We start from the raw sequence: 21,823 nt of genomic DNA, 5'->3' as shown, positions 1-21,823 counted from the left end.
CTTCCGCCGCCACCCTCTGCCCCCGTGCTTCCGGGGCATCTGTACGCTCAGTTCCCACAAGGAGAGATGAGCAGTTTTTCCAAAGTCTTTTTAGGAGGCAAATAGAACCCAGATTCTAGAGCCCCATGAAGACTGTGCAAGAGAATAAGTTAGACAGCAAACTGGCTGTCCCTACAAACCTCAAGGTGAAAATCCTAGCGTGGCCTCAGCCAGGTCACCCAGGAGCACATGAAGGAAAACACAGTGTGGCCAAGCCAGGCCTGTGTCCAACAAGACCAAGGCTCCTCCCTGAAGCCTCCCCAGTTCAGGCTCAGCAGGCCCACCCCCCGCCCCCGCCCCCGGCCCCACCCCCCACCTGTGCTCCAGCAGCCCGCTCACCAGAGCCTGACCCAAGCAGCCAGCACCGCACACACATGAAGCCCAGGATCCCGGTCCCACCCCATAGCCTGAGGCATGGTGGACTCTGCAGCGCCACACCATGCAGACGGCCATCGGTTGGGTGTCTGGGCCCGCCCAGCCAGGACCCAGCCCTGCAGGCAGAGGATCACCTGTCCTTCCATCACTTGAGAGCACAAAGCCAGTGCAATCATGGGTGCAGACACAGGGACCCAGAGCAGCAGCCCACCAGCACCGTGGGACACAGGAGTCCGTGGCCAAGACAACCGGAGGTGGACCCCAGCCCTCGGCAAAAGCTTGCTAGGCCCCAGACTCTGACCACTCGCCTGCTTGTTCCCCACACTGCAGTCACCAAGGCCATCTCCTACTCCTCCAACAACCAAGCGGGCCCCACCTCAGGGCCTTTGTACTGGCTCGTCCCTACAACCAGAAATTCTGCCTCAGGTCTTCCTTGTGGACAGAAGCAGCCCAGGCCAGTGTCAGGCACCCCTCCTTGTGGTGGGTATGGGCATGGCCACCTCCCCCGCGTGGCCCTGAGCCATTTCCTCCTGCTCAGCATGTTCCCTCGCAAGCAAACAAGAATCAGGAGGAGGAATGCTCTGAGTAAACGTGGCCTCCCTCTCCCTCTCCCTCTGCTCACGACCCCCATGTCACCACCCCAGGAGCCAAAAGCACAATCCCCAGGCCAAAGCACACCCAGCTGCCAGCAGAGACCATGTCTGGAGGCCTGGTCTTGGTAGTAACATCCCATCCCATGGTAGCACCACCCATGCTACACAGCACAGCTCACCCAACCCAGGTTCTAGACCAGGCGTCAAAATGAGTCCCCTTTCTCTGGGTGTACAAAATCAGGGCCAGACGGGGAGGAACCAGACGGGGCTGGACACCACTGTCTGGGCTCTCTAACCCTTGGCTCACAGAACGCATTGGTAGGAGCACCTAAGTACCCCATGCGGTCTGCACACGACCATGTTTCTGTAAGAATGGAACAACTCCATCACCGGCCACCAGTTCTGCACAACAGTGACGTAGTTTACGGGCTACGCACCCATGCCCAGGATCCTGAGACTGCCACCATCCCCTCCCGGCCTGGCCCCCCTGGGCAAGCCTGGCTCGGCTCCCCTGCTGCCCCAGTGCTGGAGCTTGCAGGTGCCTCAGGGGCCTTCCTGGCTCGGGCTAGCTAACTCCTTCCCTTCCTTCATATCTCTGCTAAATCCTCTCATGCCTTGACCCTTGCCCCTTCTCACCTGCTCTCGTATCACATCTATGCCTCTACCCAGTCAGGACAAGACTCTGCCCTAGGCACTCCCAACAGTCCACCACTATCCCAAACACAGCCGGTTCCCCGGCAACTGAGGTCCATAGCCAAGCAGCAAGCACAGTAAAACTCAGCCCCAGGCCACCTGCGCTAGCCCCTACTCTCAGCCACCAGGCCATCTGCAGAGCATCAATCACACACCAGGGGCCAGGTGGGAGCACACACAAACTGTGCACACTGGGCTACGCTGGGTCCCCACCACCTCCCACCCCTCAGGACTGTGGGCTTGACTGCTAAGTCTTCAGATTTTAAGGGAAGCCAGATATTTGAGTCTGAATCATCTCATGTCTAATGTGCAAGAGGCCAGCCCAACTACTTACATCCCAAACAAAACCACCTAAACCCCTATCTAGCCTCCACCGAACCTGAGGCTGGCCATGGGTCTCCAGGACTCATCTTTTGAGGGTGGGGTCCTGTCCAGGCAACTGCGGAGGAGACCCAGGCAACCACCCTCTCCCCACAACAGGGGCCAACAGAAGCCCCCTAGGAGCCTCCCCAGGCTGGCCAGCACAGGGTACTGGACACACAGAAGCCCCTACCCAGGTGTCCCCTCCCTTCTTGGCTCTGGGCCATGGGCTCAGCTACGGAGATGTGGGCCTGGGTTCAAACTCCAGCTCAGACAGATGTTGGCCTTGGGCCCTCAAACAGTTCACTGCAGTGCTGGGGTGTCCACTCTTGTCTTGGGGCTGGGTGAGGCATGGACAGCCTCCAGGAGGAGGAAAGAGGCTAATGGACGCACATCCCGGGGGAGTTTGTGCTGAGACCCCTGAGACCTGGTCCCCAACCATGCCACTCTGGGCTGAAGAGCCCCCAGCTGCCCGTCCCACTCTCTTCTTCTACCTCCCCTGAACCCATCCACCTGTCTGACCCCCACCTCAGACGTTCCCTCCTCCTCTGCAGCCTCCTACCTTTAGGAACTTATACAAAAGGAAGGTGAACCAGTTGGTCAGCATCTTCTCCGCCACTGACTCGGTCCTGGGGGCACAACAGGGATGGGGACAGCTTAACTCTGCCACCACACCAGCCCACTGTGCCCACCTTACCCCCCACCTGGCTCGCTGAAGGTCAGGCTCCGTAAGGCACCCAGGTGTCCGGCTGCTGGGGGCTGCCGTGGAGAACCCAGCCCTTGGTGCCAGAGGGGTCACCGATGCCCCAGGGTGGGGTTCTTGTGCCTAACGTGCCAGCTAGGGCCCCATGGTCTGCAGGCAGGATGCCCAGGCTCACCGCCGCAGCAGCAGCTTGGGGTGGTTCTTGCTCTCTAGGTTCTTCTCGATGAGGTCGGATAGCAGCTGCTTGAGCACCCCCGTGGCGTACTCCATCTCACCCTGCAGGGCCGTCATGATGAGCGAGGCCACGTTCCCACGGTCTCGCATAGAGAAGCTGCGCTGGGCCTCGAGTGTGCGGATGAAGGTCAGCAGGAAGTGCTTCTTGGTGAGCAGCTGCCCAAACAGTGTCAGTGACTTCTCCACGTTGGCTTGCACCTGGGGGAGGGACAGGCCACAGGCTCGCTCAGACCCGGAGGCTCCCCATGAGAGGCAGGAGAGGAAGGCCCTCTGGCTGAGGGGCTGAGGGCAGGGCCAGAGAGTAGGCCTTGAAGGCGGGTGACATGTTGCCCTACCGGGTCCCTGGGCCTCAACTGTCCTCAGCAGAAGGCACGTGGCCTGGCAGCGACTTGAGAATCCTGCCATGGGCAGGGATCAGGGCCTACCAGTGTCAGCAGAAGGAGTATAACTAGGGCCACCCTCGACAGCCGGACTTCGGGACCGCTACTGCCTGCAGCCTCACTCTAGTGTCCAGGAGAAAGACGAAATCAATGGCCCATCTGCTGGGTGCCAGCAAAGCCTGGCCATGGTCTCACTCGACACGCAGGACAGAAACCACCTTTCCCACTTCACAGAGGACAGTGAAGTCCAGAAGAGAAAGAGGCTTGTTCAGAACCGCACGACAGGGAAGTGGGGAAGGGGGTGGAATGCAGGCATGGCTGGTCTAGGGCTCTGATTCTCTCTCTCCTCCACACCAAGGCTTGTCATAACAGGCAATTCCCCACCAGGCTACACCAGAGACTGCCAGTGACACTGCTCCCAGCCCAGGCAGGCAGGTGACAAGACCCAAGTAGAACACACAGTTGCAACTAAGAGAACAGTCGTGCCAACACAGAGGACGGCCACACCAGGAAAGGGGCCTGAGGGAGCTTGTGGGCCCTTGATGGGCAGCCACGCCAGGAGGAGCTCATGAGCAGCCCAAGGCAGCCCTGAGCCTGAGACTGAGCCAGTGACAGGAAGGCCCCATTCCACTGCAGCTCAAGACGGGCCATCCTGATGAGCTGCAACAGGGAGCTCCCCACATCCAAAGTGCGCAGAGATGGGACGTCCTCAGACAAACAGCATGCCCGAGCTGACTCACTGAGCCCCTGCCTGTTCCTAGCGGGGAACTGGGCTCCTGGCCTGTCCCTGGGGGCGCCTGGAGGACTTGGCCAGCCATCTTCCCCTCGGTGAGCTCACACCAATGGCCTGAGTACTGTCAACACCTACACAAATCCAAAACCCAGCTCTCTGAGGGCCACTGTGCTGCCTCAGCCACACACCCCACACTGCCATGCAAACCCCTACTGGGCACCCACACCTCCCAGCAAGCGGAGCAGTAGTCCCTCGCCCACTGGAGCTCAGCATCTAGAACCAGCCAGGAGATGGGCCAGAACACACACAGGTGGTACACAATGCATTTGAGGCCTCGATAAAACAGAGGCAGGCCCCAGGGAGCCCAGGCCCTAGCCAAGGTGGCTGGCTGGGATGAAGCCCGGCCCCGACCCCAGGCCCCCACCAGGCTCATCCCCTGCCACTGCCGAAGCCCACCGGGAGCCGAGAGCCTTGCCTCCCAGAGCCCCTCCCAACAGGTCTGGACCATCTCTTGGGGCCCCAGGCTGCCCACCCGTACCCAGGAGCCCCAGGAACGGGCCAAGGTACCAATGAGCCCCTGCCGACAGCCCACCTCCATCTCCTTGAGCACTGGATGGTCCTCGATCCCAGGGAAGAGCACTCGCATGGCATACGTCCGGTAGTCGAGAAACGGGATGCCGGCACCATCCAGGTCATTGGTCAGCTCATGGATGTCTGTCTGCAGTTCCGCAAAGGCTGCAGCCAGAGGAGTGTCAAGGCAAGTGCCCTCCCACCCACCCTCCCAATCTCCCCCAACCCCCTGCCGTCACAGCCAGGCTCCCACTCTGGCTCTGCCACTCACTGGATGGGTAACCTAGGTTTTCCTTAAGGAAACCCCGCAGTTTTCCCAATCCTAACACGTGTATAAAACCTCTGTCTCTCTGACGTGTCACAAGATTCACCAAGACGACAGCAGACAAGGTGCTGTGCCTAAGCCCACGCTGAGAGGGACTCCCTGCATCTAACACTGGCACCTGGGGGCAAGGAAACTACAGGAGCCAGCTCCCTCCCCCACCCTGGGGTGCACACCACCCGCCCCAGCTCCCTTGCCTCAGCTGCTGGGAAGACAAGGGACATGGCCAGGTACAGGGCAGTAGGCTCTCCCCAAGCCCCTGAGCCCTGTACACTGACAGCCGTCACATGCAGAGCTCAGACCAGTGGGCCCTCTGCACCGCCCACCCTGCTCGGGGCAGCTCTGCTTCTTTCAGAAACAAAAGCAGGCAAGGCAGGGCAGGGACAGGCCTCAACAGAACATTCCAGAGCTGTGAGGTGTCCGCCCTGCAGCAGCCCGAGGGAAACACTATCTGATCAGGAGCCAGAGGTAGTCTACACGGGCTCCAGGGGATGGCTGGCAGGTTTCATTAAGAGCAGGGACCTTCATCTCTGGAGCACCGCTGCCAGGTGTCTGGTTAGGTTATCGCTGCCTGGCCACCCCTGGAGCACCCAGCAGCCTCTGCATCCACACTGTACTGGCAGCTGAAGGCCTCCTGGTACCAGCCTCAGCACACAGTTGTCCTCATCCTGAGGTTCTCCCCGCCCAGAGAGGTGCCCATCCAGGCCACCTGCCTCCCACTCAAGCCTCACACACCTGCTTGTGTCCCATGAGATGGGGGGTGGGGGTGGGGGGGTGGTAGGACTGAGAGGGATGCACACCTTTCGGTTCTCAGACAGGTGAGGGTCCTGACCGAACGAGACCCTCTAGCCCCAGTGGAGTTACTAAGAGCCCGCTGCCAGACCTGCTGCAGTCACCCCAGGGCCTCATGCCCCACCTACTACCCACCTCCCTTTCATCATGCTCCAAATAGGAACATTCCTCCACAGCCTCCCAGAGCTGTAGCCAGCACCTGCAAAAGGTCTGAGGTTGCCCCGGCACCTAAGACAAGTCCTTCACCCGGCAATTACCATTAGCGAGGCTCTCTCCACCTCTGTAACAGCTCCAGGTCCTCCAATGAGGCGGCAAGCCGGGGGCCATGAGAAAGTGGGGGCCATCCCAGGCTGGCCCAGGGTCCAGCCGCCCAGCCAGAGAGGCCAGCCAGGTCTGAGGGTAGCATCACGGACCAGGGCTGTTGTCTGTGCCCAGAGCCCACCCCCTCAGACAGCCACTGTGCAGCCCAGGGCCGCATCCTAGGCCAGCAGGGCTCCCTGGAGGCCCCAACCTGTGTGCCCACCTCTGCTGCCAGCACTCAATCCCCACGCCCCACCCTGCAGCAGTGCCCTTGGCACACAGGCAGGAATGGCAGCATGTGCTCTGTGGGGGATAAGCCTGGCTTTGGAACATGCTGGACACCTGTTCCAGCTTGGGGCCCACCACTGGCCCTTCCTGCGGCCGCTGGGGCCCACGGCTCACATTTTTCCAAAATCTGCAGCCCCTGTCTGCCAGAACCTGTCCTGTTCTCTAGGGTACCCCCTCCTGCCCCCCAGGATCTGCCCACTCTCAACTGGGGGCTCCTGGGGGAGCAGGCCCCAGGGAAGGGAGGCATGTGGGCGGGAGTGGCATTGGCTGAGCTTGCCCGCTGTGCTGGCCCTGTCACCAGAGGGAGGGACCCCTGAAGACGCAGCAGAGGGTCTGGCCCGGCTGTGCTGGAAGCCAGCTGCACGCCAGACCTTTCTTGCACCAAACCCCACACAACACCTCCCTACTGAAAGCCCTCTGAGCTGACCTCCACCGTTCACATAGTACAGTCACAAAGGACACGTGCCCCGTTTAGGAGGCTGGAACGTGGCAGCACTCCTGAGACAGCCCCTCAAGGCCCACAGCCCAGTACCAGCCGAGGTCTGTATGTACCTAGGACCTAAGGAAAGTTGCCCCCCCAACCCCCAGGTGCCATGCCCAGCCCTGTGGATGGAATCGCTGTGCCCATCCTACGGATGAGGAATCTGAGACACAAGGAGGTTGCGTGCCTGTCCAAGTCCTGCAGTCAAGCAGAGTCCCAAACGCAAGCTCTGCAGCTCGAGTCTGTGTCTCAAGTAGCACCCATGGAGGCTGTGCTCGCCCCAGGGCCCTCATCTGCCCACCTGCCCACCGGAGTCTATGTGTGCCACAGTCATGAACATGGAACACTGAGCGGAGTCAACGAGGACAACGGGACCTAGCTGGCACGTGGTGGCAGTCACAGCGAGCCCTGTCCCCTATGCCCTGCCCCTGCCACCAAGCGCCTGCAGCTCTGAGGACACACCTTCCTTGCACTCCAGGGCCACGCGGGACTCCAGGTTGTCCATCTGCAGCTGCAGCCGCTTGAGGGTGCGGTCAGCATCCCGAGACTTGCGCTTATAGGCGATGAGCACGGCTACGATGACCAGCAGCAGGAGGCCTCCACCTCCGCCAATGCCAACGATGGCAGGGAGTGTCAGTAGGCTGTCTGAGTACACCTGCAGCATCCCTGGTGAGAATTCAAAGCCGCCAGCCCGGACCTGTGGGTGGGGGTGCAGGCCACTCAGGAGGCCCCTTGCCCACTCAGAACACTGGAGGCCCCTGGTACCAGGCCCTGGGAGCACCCCACAGCACCTGCCCCAGCCCGGAGAGGTCAGAGGGTGGGGATGCAGGGATTCAGGGCCAGTGTCGGGCCCACGAGCGGGCACCAGGGCTGGGCTCCTTCTGAGCCAGAGGTAAGACTGGGCCTCTGCCACAGAGTTGAGGTCACCCTGGGAGGGGCAAGGGCAGTTGGCAAAGGCAGGTGAGGCCCAGGAGAGCAGAGCTCGGGCAAGAGCGTGGATGCGAGGGCCGTGGACGCACCGTGACCTTGTGCTGCCCTGTGAGGTTGGGTGACTCGCAGAGCAGCTGCGTCTCTGACACAGTGAGGGCGCAGGGTGTGGAGCCGATGAGCACCGTGTAGTTGAGCCGTGAATTGCCAGGCGCGGGCGGCAGGAGGTTCCGGCCCTGTGGGGGTGGGGGTGAGCCAGAGAGCCCTTCTGCCCCACAAGCCCCCACCCTGCACCCCCACTCAGCACACAGGGGCCCACCTTGAGGATGAGCGGGGAGCTGGGCTTCAGTTCCAGGAGGCCGGTGGGGCTGAGCGGCTCCAGCACAGGGTCGGGGTAATAGACGAAAGAGGAGGCATTGAGCACCAGCAGGGCCCGCACGTCATCCATGACGAAGCCCAGCTCGTCTGGCCGCTCCCCCAGCTCTGGCGGGCTGCGGCTCGGGTTGTCCACTGATGGGGCGCGGCACACCATGGTGGTGTCGTTGTACACCAGACAGCTCTGAGGATGCAGGCACGCACGCTGGGCCAGCCACTCCCCACATGGAATCGGGCCCCAGCAGGGTCCAGGGGCTGCAGCCTTACCTGCACGTGGGGTCCCCCCCAAGCCAGACGGGGCGGCCTCCCTCCCTGGGGTCCATGCCCCCCGAGGCAGCATGAGCCGCTAGGGTTCCACAAGGACTCACGTTCTCCCTCTCAACGCCTCCATACTTGGCCCGGATACGAGGTTCACGGATGGTGGCCAAGTTGGTGCCCGTGACCGTTAGCAGGGTCCCTCCGCTAGAAGATGGGGAAGGGGATCGTGGTGGGGAGCTCAGCGGGGGCCCAGTGGACACTCGCCAGTCAGCGCCCCCTAGGACGGCTCACAGGTTAATGTCCCCACGCCAACCTATGGCACCGACCACATCTCCAAGCGAACACAGCACCTTACCGTGCAGAGCACAGCACCACAGGGTTTATGGGGCGATCTGTTTCCGTGACTGACGCGAAAACCAGGTTGCTGCGTCCAGGGCACAGTAGTGGTCTCGGTCTTCACTCACTGCCCCCACCCTCAGAGACAGAGCGGGTTTGGCCACCCCCTGCCCAGTCTCAAGAAGCAGAAAGGAGGTGGGTGAAGGAGCTCCCCCAGAGCAGGTGCCACAGGACAGATGGGATTGTTGGGGCTCAGGCCGGGTTACGCAGTAGGGAGTGGGGGACCCACCTGTTGATGCTCCACTCAGGATCAATCTTGAGGATGGTGGGGTCTTCCGTATAGTTGTACTTCACCTCCGGGTTGGTGAGCTGAGCACGGTTGATGTTGATGACGATGGGAGCGCTGCCAGGGCTCTGCCCAGGGGGCGTCAGACACCGGATCTCTCTGGAATTCCTCCTGCGGGGGGCGAGGGGGGGGGGGCGCAGACCAGTGAGGTTCACCCACGAGGGGGGCGCTAAGCGTCTAGGCTCTGTCACAGACAGGTGTTTGGGCAGGCGACTGGACCTGCCCAGGCCTCACCTGCCCACCTGTAAAATGGAGCCACAACGGGACCTGCTCCAGGAAGCCGATGAGTGGGACAGCCAGCTTCCATCAGCCCTCCCGAGGGGCTAGGTACAGGACTCCCAGGAGGCCCAGCTCAGCACTCTCCCTAAGGTGGGTGAGGTGCACGTCCTCGGCCCCCCACCCTCCATTCAGTCTCCTGATCCGAAAATGGAGCCAACCCCGGCCACGAGGAGGCGGAATGGACTGGCCACGGCAGAGGGGGCACTCGGTCACACCCACTAAGCCGCCAGCCAGACACTGCTGCACCTGGGACCCTGTCCCCTCAGCCCCTCAGCTCAGCCGGGAGGCCCCACAGCCGCCAGACCCGCTCCTGCAGCAAGGCTGCAAACACCAATAATTAGTCTGATAGCGGATAATTACTGCAGGAAAATATTTAAAGGACCGTTCCATTATCATCCCTAATCTAAAATTATCCACTTCAAGCCTCAGGGCTTTTGTCAAGATTTCTTTTCTCTCTCTTAAGAAAATTTTTAAAATACTTCTTGTGCTCCCAGGGGATCCCCCTCGCCCCCAAAACAGAGCAGTCAGGCCGCCACCCCTCAGCCCAGGCCCCGCCTGCCCTGCCCTTCCCACTCCAGGAGGTAGCCCGTCTCCATGGTAACACTCTCCGCCTCTGGTTTCCATAGCAATCACCCCAGCCAGGCTCTCCACACCCCCTTGTTTCCTGGGCAACCGGAGGGGTATGCAGCCTGAACCAACCGCCACGCGGGGAAGGTGGGCCTTGCCTGGCCCCCACGCCCCACATGCACCCCCTACCAGGAGAAGGAGCAAGGCCTGCCGCCAACAGACACAGCCACATCACTGCCTGCGTTCAGGTGGCTGCCCTCGATGCCAATCCACGTGCCTCCCGAGAGAGGCCCTCGTGCAGGGCTCACCCGATAGAAGGTTGGAGTCTGTGGGAAGAAGAGACCTGAGCTGCAGGGAAGGCCTACCCTTCTGGCCAGAGGCCTGCTTGCACCCCAGGCGTGCCCGGAGCCACATGTTCCCAGCTTCCCCTCGCCACCCACAGGCAGGGCCCCGAGTGTGCAGGAGGGACCTGGAACTGGGCCCTGGGGACCAGAACGGAGGTGCTGCTAGGCAAGGGGACCCCGGAGGACCTGGAGCCCGATCCAGCCCCTGCACAGCCACCCCCTTAGCCACCTGGGAGGATGGGCAGGGAGAGGCTTACCACAAAGGTGAAGCGCTTGGGGGACAAGGCCCGGTAGTGGGGGGAGCAGTCTCGCACACACACCTCCACCAGGGCGTCGTGAGCCCGCACCGTGCTGGCATCCCCGATCTCGCAGACGATCCTGTGGGGCACCCGGGGGGCCTCAGTGGGCTGCGGGATCCAGCCCGGGGGTCGGGGCGGCCCTGCCCACCCACACCATGAAGGCTGCACTCACTGCTCGGCGCTGATGTACTCGTTCTCCACGGGGCTGCACAGCACCTTGCCCACACGCACGCCCAGCCGCACATCTTCGAAGCGCAGGCCCAGGTTCTCACCCGTGATGGTGAGCCGCGTGCCTCCCTGCCGCGGGCCTGTCTCAGGGAACAGCTGCAGCAGAGAGGCCGAGGCTGGGACCCAGGCGCAGGCTGCCACGGGCCGGGCAGGGCAGGGTGTGGGGCGGCCTGGGGTCAGCACCCTGCTGGGGGTGCGCCGGGAGGGCTGCCCACCTTAAGGATCTTGGGGTCGGTGCAGCGGCTGCTGCCATGGCGGGCGTGCATCCAGGCAGCGGGCGAGTCGCCGGGGCAGTGGGGGCGCAGGGAGCAGCGGCGCTCGGCCACACACCAGCCGCACTCGAAGCGTGGGTCGGCCTTGAGGCAGAGGCCGCAGCTCTCCCTCAGGGCTGGGCACTTGTACAGGTGGGCTGCGGGGAGGGACACGGTCAGCTCGGTGTGCCCTCGGCGCCCCCCGCCCCCAGGTATCCCACCCTGCTCACCCTGGATGTTCTGAGGGTTGTCAATGACGAAGTTGCCGTTCCACACCACTGACAGGTTCACAGGCAGGTCGCTGACATCATTGCCCTCGTAGGAATACTGTGGGCCGTGGGCAGGTGGGTGGGCAGGTCACACGCACAGCCTGGACTCTAGGATCTCAGGGCCTGCCCGACCCTCCCGGCTACCCTGGAACTGGCCCACAGGAATGGGTTTGGCAGGACCAAATGGCATTTCCAACCTGGAGTTGGAAATCCCAGAGCCGCCCGCCCACCCACCGCCAGCAGAGATGGCTGGGCTGTCACACCCAGTTCTCCCTCCCCCTACCAGTCTCCAAACACACACAGGGTGTCCCTCCTGGTGGCCAGAATCCCCACCCTTCAGCCAAGAGGCACATGAGGCGCGCGCTTCAGGGTAACCCCCGCGTCCCCTGGAGTCCGCCCCATCAGGGAACCAGAACTTTCCAGCTGGCCCCCCTGGTTATCTCTCAGAGACCCTCTATAAACCTGCTGTGTTTGCTGAATTGGTTCCATAATCCCTACCCCAGGACCGCCCTGCACCCTGGGCACAGGCCGGCAGAAAGCAGCAGCAGGGAAGGCTCTATCCTGCAGCCCCCCGGGCTGGGCTGGGCTCAGGACAATACCCCTCCCCTGGGGAGCCCAGGCCCAGCATGCCCAGCTGTGTCCCACTTTCTGCAGCTGAGGACCTCCACTCCATCCCAGAGTAATTCATCACTATTTTATCTACAGGAATTTAATTGGATCCTATCAAATTCCCTGGTACTCCCTCTTCTCTTTCAGTGTAGTCACAGGAAAGACAAATGTGGGCTGGGGGGCAGTGGGAGTGCGAGATGGAGGGACAGAGGCTTGGGGATGGCAGAAAACAGGACAGTAGAGACACAGCCAGCCAGCCAGAGAGGATGGAAGTAGCCGGGCCATGGGAGTATGGGAGTAAGAAAAAAGCCAGTAGAAGGTATGACAGAGTGAGGACAGAGGACGGGAAGCACAGGCCAGGTAGGAAGGGCCTGGCCACGTGGCCAACCCACCCCCAGGAGGTTGCTGTGACCCCCAGTCCATCATCCTGCCGGACACATTATGTGCTGGCCAAGGAGCCACCACCGCCAGCCTCCAACCAGAGGCCACTCCCCGGGGATTCCCCACTGACACTCTTCTTGAATGACGAGAATCCAGGCTCACCAGCCATCATGGAGCCAGACAGGGCAGAGGTCGGGTCCAGTCTTAGGGCCACAAACCGGACACCAGCCACCCACCAACCCCCCACCACCAGGAAAGAATTTGGGTCTACGACAAGCACCGTCACTAAACTCACTGGACTTGACTAAAGGCTTCTGAACTGTTACCCTATCAAGACTCCAGACTCCACGTGTGGCTGCTTCCTGGCCCTGGGGCGACACTGCCAGCTACCGGTCACTGCACTGGCCACTGCGAACAGTTTCTGAGTCGGGCCACATAGTGCGCAGTCACGGCTGAGTGCTTAGGCACCACGGCCCTCCTAGAAGTATGGGCTGAGGATGGCACAGCCTGGCAGCCTCATCACAGGACCCCCACACACAACCACGTGGGCACATCCCACCCCTTCTAAGTCACCCTCTCCCATGTCTGAGATGTGTTCCCACCGGACGCCTGGCTGGCTCTTGGCGCATCCCCTCTCCCGCACCCCCAGGCACGCCTGAGGGTGCCTCCCCAGCCCACTGTCTCTGTGCTGCTGAGAGCAGAAAGCAGACCCTAAGGCTGTGAGGGTAATAGGCTCAGTCAGGTGCTCGGGGCTCCTGGCAGCAACCCCCGCCTCACCGAGGAGTTCTGGCACTGCAGGCTGGAGCTGTTGAAGCGCAGGGCAGTGACGCGTGCTGGGCTTCCCGGGATGTGGAAGAGGCACTCATAGCCACGCTGGCCGGACTGGGGCTGTGGCAAGTTGCGAGCAGCCAGGGTGATGGGCTTCACCACGCCCACTGGCACGTAGATCTGGGTGGAGGGCAGGATCTGAGGACAGTCCTGGGGGTGACAAGGCTTGAGCTGAAGGGCTGGGTGCCACGAGCATGGCACGCCCTACCTCAGCCCAGACCCGTCTCTGCACAGAGCCTGCAAGTACCACTGTGCCCGTTTTACACATTGGCCAACCCAGGGAAGAGCTGGCCAGGCTGGAAACGGGAGGCCTGGGTCCTGCACTCGCCAGGCCCTGGCTGCATACTGGTGGCCCTCTCCCCTGTGCACCCGAGCGCCCTCGCGGTACTCCAGGAGCCTGTTGTTCAGCCACCGAGGGGGCCCCATCTGGCCCACAGCTGAAAAGGCCCTTGGGGCAGAAGTAGCTGAGCAGGCAGGAGGTGGGGCTGCGAGCTCTCAGCTGGGGGCCCGAGGAGCATGTAAAAATAGCCAGAGCTGGGCAGGAAAACAGCCCGGGCCCCCCAGGGCCAGCATCTCAGCAACGGGGGTCTGATGCAATGGCCCAGCTCCCTTGCAGCACAGCCTGCAGCAGCCGCGACACAAGGCCCCACAGGAACGACGCCGAGCTGGGGCTTTAAATAGAGATGCTGAAAACAGGCTGTAATCCCCAGGCCCCGGGACAGCTCCCCAGGTGGGCCGGCCCCACTCTATGGAGCTGGTGGGGGCCTGAGGAGGGAGCCTGGGCTCCAGGAGGGCTCGATGCAGCCCGGCAGGTGACCACTAGCTGCTGGGTCGGCAGGGATGCCCCCACCGGGGGGAGAGGCGGGTGATGAGGACAGGTACGCAGGGCCACCATGCCCAGGTTCAGGGGCCCACGCCTATACCAGAGCTGCCCCGGCCAGCTCCCAGCTGCCCCTGGGGACCCCCAGCACCCTTGGCTCCCACTGCCCCCCAGCCTCACACCTCCCTCTACAGACACCACCTCTGCCGCCCAGGAGGCCCCGCTCTCTCTCTCTCTCTGGGGCTGGAACCTCTGTGCCCACATGAGGCTGGAGTAAGGGGCCACCCCACACAATCCACACCAGAACCAGGGATGGGAAGAAGGAATCGACAGTGGAGCTCAAGGCCTCCTGAGCAATGGGCCTGGCCAAGTTTGGGCCTGTCACGCTCCATAGGAAGTCCCCATAAAACCTGGGATGACAGGGGATCCCTGGGTGGCTCAGCAGTTTAGCACCTGCTTTCGGCCCAGGGCGTGACCCTGGAGTCTCGGGATCGAGGCCCATATCAGGCTCCCTGCATGGAGCCTGCTTCTCCCTCTGCCTGTGCCTCTGCTTCTCTCTCTCTCTCTCTCTCTCTCTCTCTCTGTCTCTCATGAATAAATAAAGAAAAATCTTAAAAAAAAAAAAAAAAAAAAAACCTGGGATGACAGCTCAAGAGGGCATATCTGTGGGGTATGGGAGGGACTCCTCCCCAGCAACGTCCCTGGATCCCAGGACCACGCCCCATCCAGCCCTTGTCAGACAAACTCCGCAGAAGAGTCTATGCTGTTCCACCAAGGCCCGCAGTGGCGCTCCCCAAGGTCCCTGACCTCAGCGTCACTCCCAACATCCTGCTGCCCCACGGCCCCTGCCTGTCCTCATGACACCTTTGCCCAGATCCTCATGTGGGCCACATTCCAGTGTGGCAGGAAAGCCCATTGCCCGCCCCCCACCTTGCTTCTCACAGCACCTGCTCAGAATCCTCCCCACAATGCCCAAGGTCCCTGCCTACTCTGGGCCTGCCGGACCCGACCTCTGCCCTCATCCCATGAGGTCCGGAGGGTGACAGTGGAGGTCGGTCAGGGGAGGCTCTGTGAGGAATGGCCTGAAGCAGGCTGCATGGCCTCTGCCAGCGCCCCAGGCCCCAGAGTCAGCAAGACTCATACCCCCCTGCCCTGTCCAACCAACAGGCCTCTGTCTCCTTCAGAAGGGTGGGCCCTGGCTTCCAGGCCTGGCTCTGCGCCCTCGGGCTGCACCCAGGGAGCCTGGCAGCCCCACCCCCTGCCTGGCAGGTGCTCAGGCCAGCCTGTTCTGGTTCTGAGAGCCTCCGGTTCTAGGAAAAGTAGCCTGGCTGTTCATAAAGTCAGCGCCTCACCCAGGCTCCAAAATAATTACTACCTAATTACTATCAATTACTACACAGGGCCTCCACTGACTCCCAGAACCAACCAGCCACCCTGCCAGTCAGTCTGATGGGTTCCCTCATCCACACGGATTCTGGGCACCGGGACTTGCATGCCAGCCCAGCCAGATACCTCATGCTGCAGGCGTCACAGTCGGTGGACAGTCCCCTCCCTGTATCACCCCTAGGGCATCCTTTTGCAACCCCATCTAGAGGCCCCAGTCTGAGGCCTTCCCTGAGGTTAGAGAGCAGATCCAGTGACCACAAACAAACACTACTGGCTGGCCTCGGAGAACGTCCTCACACACGGGGCCCTGAGGTCAGCATCCAGCCACCCATGGGAGCTGCGGAGTTCTGCTGTGCCTCTGAAACCCTGAGCTCTCCAGGATGGCCTTACCTCAGACACATTGACACGGCCCTCCAGAAAGGCGCAGTCGGCGGCGTTGTGCGTGCACACGTGACGGTACTTGCACCAGTGGCAGGGGAAGGAGCCATTGACACAGGACAGGCAGCTGCAGGGAGAGGGCAGGGTGGTGAAACTGAGACGACCTGTGCCTCCACCCAGTGGCCACACGGGACCCTGCTACTCCTGCAGCAGATCACAGAGCTGCCTCAGGGCCTTTGCTCTGGCGGCTCCTCCACCTGCTCAGAGAGGCCTGCCCGTGCTTCCCTTCTTCTTTGCTGCTTTTCCCCAGACTCTGAACACCTCCCAGTCCCCCTCACCATCTGCTGATACAACCTCCCAATAACAGATGTCTAAAGCCCGTGCCGTCCACTGAGGTGACCGCTGGCCACACCGAGCTCCATGTGACAATTAGCACCAGGAAACGCATTAGTGCAGGTATGGAACCACACATCTGTACACTAAGTTCTAATCTCAACTAACTTAGGTTTAAGTTTAGGAGGCGATCCCGCGGAGCTGGAGCTGTTGTAGAAGTCTGCGTCCCTGACCAGAATGCAAGCTCCACGTGGCAGACACCTGTCTGGTTCACTCTCACACATCCCCAGGGCCCGCACAGGGCCCTTGCCATGCTCTGGCTGTGCAATCTCCTACGGCTGGTACCTCGTCCTCTCTGCAGCCCCCGTGGCACCCACTTCCCCTGGAGAAAACCCTTCTGACTTCTAAGACCTCCAACCTGCAGGCCACCGGGCTTCTCCAGAGACCCTCAAGCCTTCAGCTCTCAAGTGCTGCCCCTGATCCCCAAACACCAGTGCGCCTGGGGCAGAGAGGTGAAGCCCAGTAACGTCGACACTCAGGTCCTCAGTGGGCACCCTGACCCAGGATGGAGTCGGTTTACAAATCAACAAGTGAAGGCACAGGGGAAAATCAGGTGCCTCCAGCTCTGTGGCTGAACCATTCTGCCTGTGTGGGGCTCCTCGCCACCCTGCACCCCTCCTTGGCCTTCCAGGTGGGTCCCCTCCAGGTCCCCCTGCCCCAGCGGATGCTATCGACCACAACCAGAGAGGACCTGGACCCCTCTACCTGTCCCAAAGCAGCAGGTACCTGTGTCAAGCGGCCCGTCCCTTCCCATGGTTTGGCCATCTCCCGCAGCTTCCCTCATGCTCCGCCTCACTCCGGGGCCTACAGGCCACTCCCTGTGCCCCAGCAGCTTGCAGGAGGCTGGTGAGACTCTCTTCTTTTGAATCAGGAACCTCCCCTGCCCTCTCTGACCGCCCCAGCCTCAGGCTACCCTCCAGCTGCCCCCTGGAAGCCAGGCCCCTGCTGGCTTTCCACTGGGTGAGCGGCTCTTGCACGGCCTCGCCTCCCACCCTGACCACCTGGCCTCACAGAACCCCCTTGGTCTGCTGGGAGTGTTGGTGCAGGAGAACCAGGACACTCACGACTGGTGGACGCTGCAGTTGTAGAAGACGAAGTCCACGGACGCGAACTTCTTGCCCGTCTCCTTAGACTTTAGGTAAAGCTTGACCACCCGCTGGTCACCTACAGAAGCAGCGCAGGCCTGAGTCACCAGGGCCCCCCAGGGCCACTGAACCCAGGACATCCAGCCCAGAACAGGGACAAGCCTCGCCAAGGACCTTCTCCACCACCACCTACACAGCCCCTTGCTGTATCCATGCCCTGTAGACCCTGTGGGCCTCTGAGGACACTGGGCTGGCACCTGCGGTCCCTGCCCCTGCTCCTTCCCCTGCCACTCTACAGCCAACATGTGATGCCCATTCGCTGACCCCAACAGGATGGCTCCAGGTGCTGCCCTGGCCCATGGGGACACTCACCCTGGCCTCGTGTGATGGGTGCCACCTCCCGAGCGGAAGGTGAGCGGCAGTGGATCCGACCGTCCTCCAGGATGCTCTCAGACTCGGTGAAGTCCTCAAAGGAGCAGTTGACACCAGCCGAAAGGTCAGGCACGTTCCAGGCCTGCAGCACGAGCTGGGGCCCCCAGAGCAGAAGGCCTCTGTGAGCAGGGACCCGTCCCCCACCACTGCCACCCCCATCCCCCACCCCCTACCCGAGCAGCCTAGCTCACCGGAACCTGAGACATAGTGACTGAAACGTTGCGAGGCTGTACCATCAGCTGCACGCACTGCAGCAGGTCCGAGGCGAAGCGCTGGGGCTCATCTGCCCGCTCGCAGGCGTCTTGCCGTGAGCAGCTGTGGGTAGCAGGTGCTATGGCTGGGCATGGGTGAGGCAGCCAGGGGGGCACCCCAAGCCCACCAGCTCCTGCTCAGCAGGCTTGTCGTCATGCGCTTGGGGGAAGCCCACCAGCTTTACCCTGTACCCATCCTTACTGGGGCAAAGGGGGGCTTGCCATCACTTAGCCAGTCACGGGAAACTCCCAAATACAGGGCACCTTACACAGGTGAGACCCAGAGACGCTTTCAAACGGGAGCCGTGACTGCCCAAGATGTACGATGCAGTCACCTGGGTTCCCCCAGGTCAGAGGCTGCCAGGCAGCGGTGTCAGGGCCCTCCGGCCCACCCCAACACCCCGTCCAGACTCACATGCTGTGCAGGACACACCAGCCACAATGGGGGTCCCGTGACCCCAGGCACAGCTCGCATGACGTATATTGCACGCAGCTCTCCACAGGCACACGAGTCACCTAGCAGGATGGGGACCTTTGCATCAGGCCCCTGCAAGGCCCACCCCAGAGACCCCTCCAGCCTCACCTCCTTACCACCACGGTGTGTCCCCTGAACCCAGCCCTGTTCCCATACATGAAGGGAGCCTCCATCTCAGGCCTTTCTCCAGCATGGCCTGTTCAGAGGCTGGTCCTGTGACCCTGACTTGGCTAAGTAAGGCCAAACAGGCCAGGCCTCTCTCCTGGGAGGCAGTGGCCAGGAAGCCGGCAAGTCGGTGCAGGTGAGCTACCCAGAGGAGAACTCACAGCTCCAGCCACAGTCACTGTCCCATCTGTCTGGACTCAGAGTTCCCCAAGGGAGCATGGGCTTATCAATCCCAACCCTGAGCACAGACTCAGGCTGGGCTCTGCTCCCCCTGACCTTGCCTGCTTGGCCCTGAGGTCCTCAGTGAGCTAGAATACCCTGATGGCTGAGAGAGAGGCAGAGGAGAAGTGAGGACTGGCCAGGAATGGGGGCCTGGCCTTACCAAACCCATGCTGACCTGCCCCCCCGCGCCTACCCCTTGGCTATCACGGGGTCGCCAGGCTGGGAAAGGCCAACGCTGGCTCCGAGCAGACTGGACCAGGAGAACACAAATGGATGGCCTGATGAGGGAGGGCCAGGCCAGGCAGGCACCAACCCCACGGACACGGCCGCCTGAAGCCCCCACTGGGCAGATGAGGCCAGTGCCATGCAGGGCCTCAGCCCGAGGACTCAGGGCCCCAGAGGTACAGGCTCAGCCTGCAAATGACATCAATGCTCTCATAAAATTTATTCAAGTATCTGTTCCTGTGGACATGCAATTATTCAGAGAGGGGGCGGGAATTCCAAGCCTGACGGGAAAATCTGGAGCTGGTAAGGACGCAGTGGGCAGCAACGGCCAGGCCTGACTCCCTGATGACCCCCCACAACCCGCCCCAAGTGTCCTGCAGCGGGTCACCCACCTGCTTCTCCGTCATAGCATAGAGGTACTGGCGGTCGGGGCTGAGGACCAGGTCGCGCAGGATGGGGCTGTTCTCTTGGGCCACCACACTCTCGTAAGCCAGGGCCGGCCGGCCACCAGGGTTCGCCAGGTCCACCAGGATCTGCGGCAGCGAGGGCCTAATTGCGGCTGTGCCAAGGCCTTTCTGCCCCAGCCCTGAGGGCAGGGGTTTGGACCCCTCGGCTGGTGGACCCCCAAGCCCTGCCGAGAACCAGGCTGAGGCCTCCACCCACCCCAAGGAGGATGAGTAGGAAAGAACTGTGGCCGGTAGGCAGGTCCTGATCCAGCCCCCCTTCACCAGTCGACAGAGCCACAGGGACAAGCATGAGCCACCACCCATCACCCGCTGTATAGCCAAGACCAGCACACAGGCCGCGGGAGCTGCTGGCAGGTGGCCCACCTCTTCTGGGGGCCAGGCTGGATGTCTCAGAGCAAGGGATGTTTGTGCAGGGATGGGACGGAAGGAGGAGGCGACGGGGGCCTTTGGAGAACTTGAGATGTCCAGCATGGCTGAGACGTGAAACCGGGAGACTCCAGGGCAGGGACGCACCGCGGGGGGAGGGGCCAGGCCAAGGTCCAGGAGAGGGGTCCACCCACCCCCACAAGCAGGCGGGAGGGCAGGCGTCTCAGCGGCACTGGAATATACTCCAGATCCCAAACAAAGCGGCGTTAATTAGCCAGCTCTTCTCTGCAGCCCGCGAGGCTGCAAGTATTTTTAGTTGCTTTCACCAAACAAACGTATTTAATTAACAGAGAGACCCAGGGGCTTTCCGAGATGGGACTCGCGGGGCGGCGTCTCCCAGCCCGCCAGGCCCGCAGCTCCCCGGGCACCCCTCTGGGCTGGGAGCCAGGGCCAGCCCCCACCCGCTGCGGGGGGCCCAGGCCGGCACCCTCCTCGCCGGTCTGGCTGGCGGGCGGCCAGGGTGGGGCGCTGTGTCCCTGGGCCTGCGGCGGGCGGAGCGGGGAGGGCCGCATTCCTGAGGGCCGAGGCCACCCCCCCACCGCCCCACATCCGCTCAGCTGCCTCCCGGCCCGGCCGGCGCGGCTTAAGTCAAACCAGACCCGGAAGCACAGAGCGAGCCGGGAGCAGGCAAGGCCTGGAGCTGCCGGGGTGGGGGGGCTGGGGCCCAGGCCGCCAGCGAGCAGGGATGCCAGGCCAGGGGCCACAGCGCCCCGACCTGTACCCAGCCGGCCCTGCTGGGGGGCAGCGGGGGGGGCAGCCTTCGCTCACAGGAAGCCCATAGTCGGCCCCTCCGCGGGCAGGCCTGGCCCACAGCAGCCACGGCAGAGGTCGGGGAGGCCACGGGGACAGCGCTGGACCTGCACTGCCTGGGCCCGAGCCCCAGCTCACATGACCCCAGCTCTGCAAACAAGCTGGGGTCCGGCTCCCGGCCTCAGTTTCCCTGCCCATGAAATGGTGACAACAGACACCAGTCCCCATGCCAGAGCTGTTCTGAGAGTAAGGACAGAGCCGGTGTGCCAAGATGAGGGGACCCAGGGGGGCTGGGCCCCAAGGCAATCCTCAAGCCCCAGCAGTCACCCGCCCAGGCCCGGCAAGGCCAGCCTGGACAATGGCCAGGAAGCAGGGGATAAGGTCAGGAGGGCAGGGCAGGGCCAGAGTGCAGGCCGGGGCACCAGACTGATCGCCAGACCCAGTCTCAACTCAGCTGATTCAAATCAGGACTCTGATTTCCCCCAGGGCCCTGCCTCTGGCCCCCATCCCCTGCCTGCAGGCACCTCTCCCCACCCACCACGCCCTGATGGGTTGCCCTCACAACCAGATATCCAGGTCTGCCCTAACAGCCAGGCCTGACCAGACCTCAGCCCTTTGCGTTCCAGGGTGCCCAAGATGTGTCTGCTGAACAAGGACACTTGAGGGCCCCAGGCTCTCCCTCCCCAACCACCAGGGGCCCCACAGTACTCAATCTGACCACTCACTGTGGCCAGACCTGCCTTCCCCTTCCTGCTGAGGGCCGAGGCACAGGCTGGGGTGCCCACGAGCCAGTAGGGCGCTGGGAAACACTACAGGGAAGGGCACATCCAGGGGGCAGACCAGTTCTGTGGCACGGGAGGGGGCAGGCAGAGAGCAGCCTTCTCCCAGGGTCTTGGGGAAAGCAAGAGAGGAGGCAGGCCAGACGCAGACTCTGGAATACCCTGCCCCTGGGCCAGCAGCATGCCGACTCCAACAGGTGGCCCCCAACAGCTGTGGTGGGGAGCACGCACGTCCAGCTGTCCATCCACCATGCATCCATCTGTCCACCACCTGCCCACCACTGGGCAGCCCCAACCCTTAGCACACACAGGCAGGCCCCAAGGAGACAGGACATTTCTGGAGGACATGGGGTAAGCGTGGCGGGGGGGGGGGGGGGTGACAATGCCGGCAGGCCAGTAGGTGCACATG

The 21,823-nt window shown here is 62.4% G+C and overlaps 1 protein-coding gene across 1 annotated transcript in view; it reads right to left on the bottom strand.

The window, feature by feature from the left end:
- The window catches only part of PLXNA1 (plexin A1), a 48,650-nt gene that overhangs the window by 9,543 nt on the left and 17,284 nt on the right, over positions 1–21,823 (bottom strand). The window contains exons 4-23 of the mRNA XM_072784860.1: positions 19,385–19,525; positions 18,321–18,421; positions 17,846–17,969; positions 17,595–17,748; positions 17,202–17,301; positions 15,757–15,871; positions 13,110–13,310; positions 11,304–11,400; positions 11,038–11,231; positions 10,767–10,918; positions 10,553–10,673; positions 10,141–10,277; positions 9,049–9,216; positions 8,534–8,627; positions 8,110–8,349; positions 7,883–8,026; positions 7,326–7,560; positions 4,703–4,845; positions 2,939–3,195; positions 2,623–2,689 (exon numbers count right to left, since the gene is read on the bottom strand). Of these exons, the coding sequence (XP_072640961.1) occupies positions 2,623–2,689; positions 2,939–3,195; positions 4,703–4,845; positions 7,326–7,560; positions 7,883–8,026; positions 8,110–8,349; positions 8,534–8,627; positions 9,049–9,216; positions 10,141–10,277; positions 10,553–10,673; positions 10,767–10,918; positions 11,038–11,231; positions 11,304–11,400; positions 13,110–13,310; positions 15,757–15,871; positions 17,202–17,301; positions 17,595–17,748; positions 17,846–17,969; positions 18,321–18,421; positions 19,385–19,525 (2,985 nt within the window). The remainder of the gene's footprint in view (positions 1–2,622; positions 2,690–2,938; positions 3,196–4,702; positions 4,846–7,325; positions 7,561–7,882; positions 8,027–8,109; positions 8,350–8,533; positions 8,628–9,048; positions 9,217–10,140; positions 10,278–10,552; positions 10,674–10,766; positions 10,919–11,037; positions 11,232–11,303; positions 11,401–13,109; positions 13,311–15,756; positions 15,872–17,201; positions 17,302–17,594; positions 17,749–17,845; positions 17,970–18,320; positions 18,422–19,384; positions 19,526–21,823) is intronic.

This window comes from Canis lupus, chromosome 19 (genome assembly GCF_048164855.1).
Source record: "Canis lupus baileyi chromosome 19, mCanLup2.hap1, whole genome shotgun sequence".
NCBI classification, from domain to species: Eukaryota; Metazoa; Chordata; class Mammalia; order Carnivora; family Canidae; genus Canis; species Canis lupus.
The sequence above is the reverse complement of the archived record's forward strand: the minus strand, read 5'-3'. Positions and strand labels throughout refer to the sequence as shown.